Source organism: Lutra lutra, chromosome 18, assembly GCF_902655055.1.
Source record: "Lutra lutra chromosome 18, mLutLut1.2, whole genome shotgun sequence".
Lineage (NCBI taxonomy): Eukaryota > Metazoa > Chordata > Mammalia > Carnivora > Mustelidae > Lutra > Lutra lutra.
Window position 1 is genome coordinate 35,414,333 of NC_062295.1, and position 6,876 is coordinate 35,421,208.

The following is a 6,876-nucleotide window of genomic DNA, read 5'->3' on the forward strand; positions in this document are numbered from 1 at the left end:
GAGGGCGCGGGCCAATTAGACCTCACGGACTGCGCTTTCCCGAAAGGCCGCAGCCGGATCGGAAAGGAGGTGGCTGCGGGTTCTCTTGGTGTCCGACGGTTTCTGAGCGTTCGTGTCCCTCACCCGCCCCCTTCCGTTCTTCGGCTCCCAGGATGCCGATGTACCAGGTAAAGCCTTATCACGGTGGCAGCGCGTCCCTCCGTGTAGAGCTTCCCACCTGCATGTACCGGCTCCCCAACGTGCACGGCAGGACAGGCAGCCCGGCGCCGGACGCAGGCCACGTGCAGGTAGGACAGCGCGGCCCCGCCCCGCCCCCACCCGCTCTGAACGTACTTTTTTCCCCCCTCCCACCACCCGGTCCAGTGCGCAGGCGCCTAGTCTCATCCGCCCGTCTTCCACCGAGTACGCAGGCGTCGTGGCCCGGCCAGTGGGGTTGAGGACGTGGGGGACCTGGGATCCGACCTAGCGGCGGTACCCCGGCCCGACGCTTGCGTCAGCTCCGTGTGCGCGTTCTGTTTATTAAAGAGTTAGTTCTCTTGTATCTGTTTGTTTCCGCTTATGGCTACTAAAGCTTTTCTGTTGCCAAATTGTAGCTACAGAAAAGTGAGGAGCACGTTATTTTGAGGAATTCTAAAGCGAACCCCATAGTCACCCAAGTTAACAGGACGTTGTCAGCGCCCCGAGTGCCCGGCCTCGGTGGTCCGTGTGTCCTGAGTCTGCGCCCCGCCGTGTTGGGCTGCATTCCGCCGAGCTGGCTCCCGGGGCCGCTGGGGACGGGTCAGCCTCCGTGAGCGGCGAGCTGTGCTGTAGACCAGGGGCGTGCACGGAAGCGGGGGCTGGGGTGGGATTGCCGGCTGCCGGGGGACGGGGTGCGTGCGGGGTTTGTGTTCACCTGGACCGGGTGAAACGCTCCCCCGAGCGGCGTGTGTGCAGGTCTGTGTGCTCCTCGGCCGTGGGCGCGGAATTCCTGGTGCTTGCAACCTCCCCAACGCTGGTGGGTGCACCGTGGGAGCCCCATGTAGTTTTTAGTTCAGGTTTTCCAGACTTCTCAATCACTGGAGCGCCTTGTCGCGTTGGCTGGTCATTTTGGTGGTCTCTTTTGTAAAGTGTCTGCCCAAGCCTTTCAGGTTTTCATTGGCTGCAAATTGCACGTCTTGTGTTTACAAGCTTAGGTCCGTTCCAGCTGAAGAGGCGGGAACAGGTGATTTTTGTAATCTGTTTTCTCTTGGGGTGTTATCCTTCGCTTTAAGTTGGCTGCAGACCCAGGCCTACAACTCACAACTCTAGATCACCACCTGAGCTGAGGTACTGACTGAACCACCCAGGGGTCCCCTCCTTCACTTTGTCTTGCGTCTTCTGCCTAGATTGGAAGGCTGGTGGTTGGGTTAGTTGGCAAACAGTGACACAGTTGTTGTCTCATGAGGGAGCTAAGACGGAAATAGCACCACAATCCACAGCCATTCAAGTTCACCGCCTCAGGGAACTGAAAACAAAACCCAGACCAGGAGTGGGAAGTGTCACATCTCATTTGATACCGAGTCCTTTGGGGGGGGGGGGGGCAGCTTAACTTCCTTGGCCTTTTTTTTTTTTTTTAAGAACTGTTTGGGTTTTTTAAAAGATTTTTATTTATTTATTTGACAGAGATCACAAATAGGCAGAGAGGCAGGCAAAGAGTGAGGGGGAAGCAGGCTCCCCCCTCTCTCTCTGCCTGCCTTTCTGCCTACGTGTGATCTCTCTCTCTCTAATAAATAAATAAAATCTTTAAAAAAAATAATTAGAAATCAAGCATATCACAGGCAGATAGGAGCAACACAAAGGATAAACTGTTTCTGAAATCGTATAAAAGAAATGGATAAACACAGTATGGCCAGTCATGATCTAATCTGAGCAGGGAAACAAGGGAAGGGGTACAGGTAAAGCAGATGTCGAGCATTTCCTCATTCCTCACATCAGGACGGGTGAAACCGAGCTGTCCAGGGCTCCCAGTCCCAGGCCACGTTACAAATGCAGGATTTGTTTCATGCATTATTTACTGTGCTGACTGGGGTGGGGAATCCAGTAGGCACTTCCTTGTCCAGGTTCATCAGGGATCCTACTCCCGTTTGTAGAATTGAGCAAGCTTGTGCACACACAGTGCACAAATCAGACCGGCTAAAAGGGACTGGACTGCTCCTCGAGGACTATCACCGAGGAACAGATACTACACACTAGCAGCCCTACCTGTCGCACCCTGCACCCAGACTTCTTTCCAGTCAGCACCTAATTAATTCCTTGGCATGCTGAAGTAACTCTTTATGCTTCTTTCCTCTCCCTACAGGTCAGCATCTTAAATTCCTTTGCTATTGGTCTTAAACAAGAGCGGCAGTCTAGGGGAGGTGAGAAAGTGCAGATTAGGAGAAGAGGGAGGAGTGTCCCAGGTAGAACAGAATAAAAGCCCTGTGGCAGATGGGGGCATGGTGCGTTTTAGGGACCCAAAGGACAGCACAGCAAGTGGAGAGCACAGGGGGAGCATTTTGGAGAGCAGATGGCCAGAGGACAGGTCACACAGGCTATTTCTCAACCCTAGTTAAGGGCTTTGCTTTTCAGGCAAGGAGCCTATGAGGTTAACGAGAAAGAGCAGTGATGTGATCCACATTTGTTTTCATCTCTCTGGCTGCCATCTTAGGAGTAGATTGGAGAGGTGACCAGTGGAAGCAGGCCAGGTGAAAGTGGTGTCTTGAACTTGGGCAGTGACAGCTGAGGCAAGCTTAGAAGCCAGTGGATTCCAGGGGCTCCTGGGTGGCTCACTGGGTTAAGCCTCTGCCTTCAGCTCAGGTCATGATCTCAGGGTCCTGGGATCGAGCCCTGCATCGGGCTCTCTGCTCAGCAGAGAGCCTGCTTCCCCCTCTCTCTGCTGGCCTCTCTGCCTACTTGTGATTTCTCTCTCTGTCAAATAAATAAAATGTTTAAAAAATAATAAAAATAATAATAAAGATCTGAGATTTTTTTTTTCCTCAGCAAATGTTATTGGTTACTTTGTAGCAGTCACTATACCAGGCAAGAAAGATGCAAAGATTCAGTGAACAAAGGATGTAAGCATTCCATACTTCGGAAGTTCTACATTTCAGCAGTGAAAAAGTTCTGGATGATTCTAAGATAGAAGATTGCCAGTATTCTGTGGAGAATGACTTGGGGAAATTGATCATCTGACCCCATGGACTTACATTCCCAAGTCAAATGACACATCTTGTTCAGCCTCCCTGTAGTCCATTTTCCCTTCAATTGGTATAAATTGCTAAGTTACATTCTCATTGCCCCCCCCCAATGTTTTTCTATTTGTTAAATAAGCAAAGTATTTTGAACTGATTTGACATTAAGAATAAAGAACAATGATTTGGGTTCATTTTCCATGCTCTTTTCTTAAATTACCTGAAATACGAGTCCTACAACTTCAAAATGGCTTTCAGTCACGTGTTTTTGTTTTAAAGCATTTGGGATCCCTTTGCAGGACCTCTTGGTCTATGGGAAAAACGAGATGATTCTGCTGCCTTGTTTTAATATCTTTTCAGAGATGGGGGGGTTTGATGAATTCATGGAATTCAGTAGAAGACAACTGATCAAATTTCAACACTGCCGTGATATTAGAGGAAATGAACGTTTTGATGTTGGTTTGTTTAGGAAGAATCTGACCCTTCTCTTCAAGCTCTTGAGTCCCGCCAAGATGACATTTTAAAACGTCTCTACGAACTGAAAGCTGCCGTTGATGGCCTCTCCAAGATGATTCAGACACCAGATGCAGATATGGATGTAACCAACATAATCCAAGCTGATGAGCCCACTGCTTTCTCAGCCAGCACATTGGACTTAAATTCAGTGCTCGGAAAGGTGAGTCTGTCTGGAGATCTGTAGAGAATGCCAGCAGCTAGGTTGTTGTTAGTGCTGGAAAACTGTGCTCATGTGATTCAAGCTTTGGTTTTCTAGTTCTCAAAGGTGGTACAGAGAGCATGTTCTTTTTTCCTCCCCTAAATGATCGTGCCTTTGCACAGAAGAGATTTGTGAGCTATGAGCGAAGCCAAAGCAAGTTCTAAAGCCGCTTGACTTCTCAGACCCGGTGGAGAAGAACTGGGAGGATCCCTAGGCAGGGATAGGAGTTGAGTTTCAGCTCCCACCATTCCAGGCAGCGTGTGATGCAGGCCAGAGATGGGCATCACTCCAGTAGCCTCCAAGCCCCGACAAACAGACCTGTGTCTTCTCTGTGCTGCTCAGGTTCAGTGAATCCATCATGACTCTGAGAGCAGCCTGAATCCGAGTGTTGACCGCCCAGGCCGTCTCATGGGTCAGGTGTCTTTTGCTACATTCAGTTTGCAATCTTAGAATTAAGTTGCATCTGCCACCTCTAAAGATAATCTGCGGGCTTTGGCTAATTTAGGTGACAGTCTGATAGGCAAGAAAGAGTATCTTATTTCCAAGTGGCATTACTGAGGGTACGAAAGATGAAAGAATCCCAAGAATCCTCTGGAGTTGATGGTAGAAGTGCTACTGCGTGAAGACCTAACAGGTGGAGGCGGGGTTGCAGGGTCTCCCGGGTGACCTTGACCCTCTGCACTCAGGTTCTTTGATAACCTGGTAGGTTTGCCTCCACCGAGGACCCAGAGACCCTGCCAGGCCCCCAGGGAGCCAGTCTAGTTGACAAATCAGTGGTCACGCAGAGCTGTGCCAGTGTCCCAGGTGCTGGGAAGGCTTCCCCGGGCACATGGTGCTTAAGGTGAATTTTGATACCTCCGAAGGCATAGCATCGAGTTCAGAGAACTATAAAGCATTCATGAATAGGTTGACGTGATGGGCTTAGGTCAGTAGTGATAAGACTCTTAGATCGTGGCGGGCTGTGTACAGAAAGCCAAGGAATTTGAATTTGGCCTCCGTGGTATTAAGGGGTTTATTATAGAGTAAATGCATAAAATAAAGTCCGCTTCTAAAAAGGCAGTATGTTTTAGTCCTTCAGTTAACGCCAAGTTTTTCAGACTTTGCCTGCTTGCCGTCACCATTGACATTTGGAACCAGGTCCTTATTCAGGGAACTCTTCATTGACTCACAGGCAAACCCATGTAGAAACCATGCTGTCGGGTGGTCAGGTGTCGGAAAGATTTGGTAAATGGGGTGGCTGTATGTATGTTGTTGATTTTTAAATAACTTAGGAACAGTGTCATTCTTCCCGTGTTGTTTTACTAACTTCACAGCGAAGTCAGCCTTTTGTCGGGGGCCCACAGCGCCAGGGTTCAGGGCTGAAGTCGGCTCACGTCCCTGCTCCACTTCGTACTGAGCCCCGTGAGCTGGCAGATTGCCTCCCCAGGGCGAGCCGCCCCAGCTGGGAGGTGGGGGTGATAGTGGGCGGTGAGGACTCAGTTCAGTAACCCAGGGGAGGCCCCGAGAACAGCGCCGGGGACAACTCCAGGCACTGAGGTGGCTGCTAACGGTCTGCGCTGTGTTTGGGCTTCCCCTGCAGGATTACGGGGCACTGAAAGACATCGTGATCAATGCAAACCCGGCCTCCCCTCCCCTGTCCCTGCTGGTGCTGCACAGGCTGCTGTGCGACCACTACAGGGTCCTGTCCACCGTGCACACGCACTCCGCAGTCCAGAGCGTGCCAGAAAACCTCCTCAGGTGCTTTGGTGAACAGGCCAAAAACCAGCCCCGGCACGAGTATCAGCTGGGTTTTACTCTGATCTGGAAGAATGGTAAGCAGAGGGGGCGGGGCGGGGCTCGTAGGCTCTGAAATGAGAGGGGCTCCCTGACTTCAGTAAGAGGCAGCAAGGGGCCAGGGCCAGGACCAGGACGTTCTTCAGCTACTTGCTGTCGGGTCACAGTCCTTGCAAGTTTAGGAAGTGTGGGCTGGTTCTGGAAAAGGAGCATTGTGAGGGCAGACAGGGACTCCTGGTTTCCAGTCTTCATCCTGCAACTAAGTTCTGAGGCACACAGGTTGGAAAATAGGTCTGCAGTCCCTTCTTGCTTGAAAATGGTCATAATCAAATACCAGAAATGGTGACTTTTTTTTAACATAGAGCTTGTGTTCCAAGTTCAAACTTTCTTGATCAAACACGTTTTGGAAACCAGACAAAACGTGATCTTCATGAAAATTCGTTCCTTTGCCACCGGTTCCCAATCATCATCAGCACCTGCCCTCTCCCCATTTGTCATTGAAGCCGTTACCAGACACCGTGTGCTTCTTGCCTTTCAGTGCCCAAGACTCAGATGAAGTTCAGCGTCCAAACGATGTGTCCCATCGAAGGAGAAGGGAACATTGCACGGTTCCTGTTCTCTCTGTTTGGCCAGAAGCAGGACGCCGTAAATTTAACCCTCATAGACAGCTGGGTGGATATCGCGATCTTTCAGCTGAAAGAAGGCAGCAGTAAAGAGAAAGCCGCCGTGTTCCGCTCCATGAACTCCGCTCTCGGGAAGAGCCCCTGGCTGGTGGGGAATGAACTCACCGTGGCCGACGTGGTGCTGTGGTCGGTGCTGCAGCAGACGGGCGGCTGCGGAGGGACGGTGCCGGCCAACGTGCAGAAGTGGATGAGGGCGTGCGAAAACCTGGCGCCCTTCAACACCGCCCTCAAGCTCCTCCAGTGAGTTTCCCTAACGGTAAAAGGTTGACTGCGAGAACGGTGCTGCTGCCTCAGGCCTGTCGTGGGTGAAGGAACCTGTACTAAAATCAGCGTGTCTCGGCCAGTTGCCTAGAATCAATAAAGGCATCCTATGATTTGTGGGTTTCGCTTTATTTAAAATTCAGCCACGTCGTGGGCACGTGCCAGCGTGCAGACATTTTTTTGAGATGCAAAAGTGAACGAATCCCATTGGGGCCTCGGAGGGACGTGGGTCGGTGGGGAGTGCGGAGTAAAGGGG

General features: G+C 51.0%; 1 protein-coding gene across 3 annotated transcripts; it reads left to right on the top strand.

Moving 5' to 3' along the window:
• The first annotated feature begins 14 nt into the window (after window positions 1–14).
• Window positions 15–6,733, top strand: AIMP2 (aminoacyl tRNA synthetase complex interacting multifunctional protein 2). Of its 3 annotated transcripts, none has more exons than XM_047712973.1 (4): window positions 15–167; window positions 3,658–3,864; window positions 5,483–5,714; window positions 6,215–6,733. In XM_047712973.1, the coding sequence occupies exons 1-4, from the start codon at window positions 153–155 to the stop codon at window positions 6,601–6,603; spliced, it is 843 nt and encodes a 280-aa protein (XP_047568929.1). In that variant the 5' UTR covers window positions 15–152; the 3' UTR covers window positions 6,604–6,733. The 3 variants fall into 3 exon arrangements, with proteins under 3 accessions (XP_047568929.1, XP_047568928.1, XP_047568930.1); XM_047712972.1 differs by having other exon boundaries at window positions 24–287; XM_047712974.1 differs by lacking the exon at window positions 15–167 and adding an exon at window positions 397–526.
• The last annotated feature ends 143 nt before the right edge of the window (window positions 6,734–6,876 follow it).

What these genes read in the sequence shown, in the direction of transcription:
- AIMP2 (XM_047712972.1), top strand. Translation starts at nt 153, where the DNA reads ATGCCGATGTACCAGGTAAAGCCTTATCACGGTGGCAGCGCGTCCCTC. An exon ending in CGGACGCAGGCCACGTGCAG is followed by an intron (nt 288 to 3,657) that starts GTAGGACAGCGC and finishes TGGTTTGTTTAG; the next exon opens with GAAGAATCTGACCCTTCTCT. An exon ending in TACTCTGATCTGGAAGAATG is followed by an intron (nt 5,715 to 6,214) that starts GTAAGCAGAGGG and finishes CTTGCCTTTCAG; the next exon opens with TGCCCAAGACTCAGATGAAG.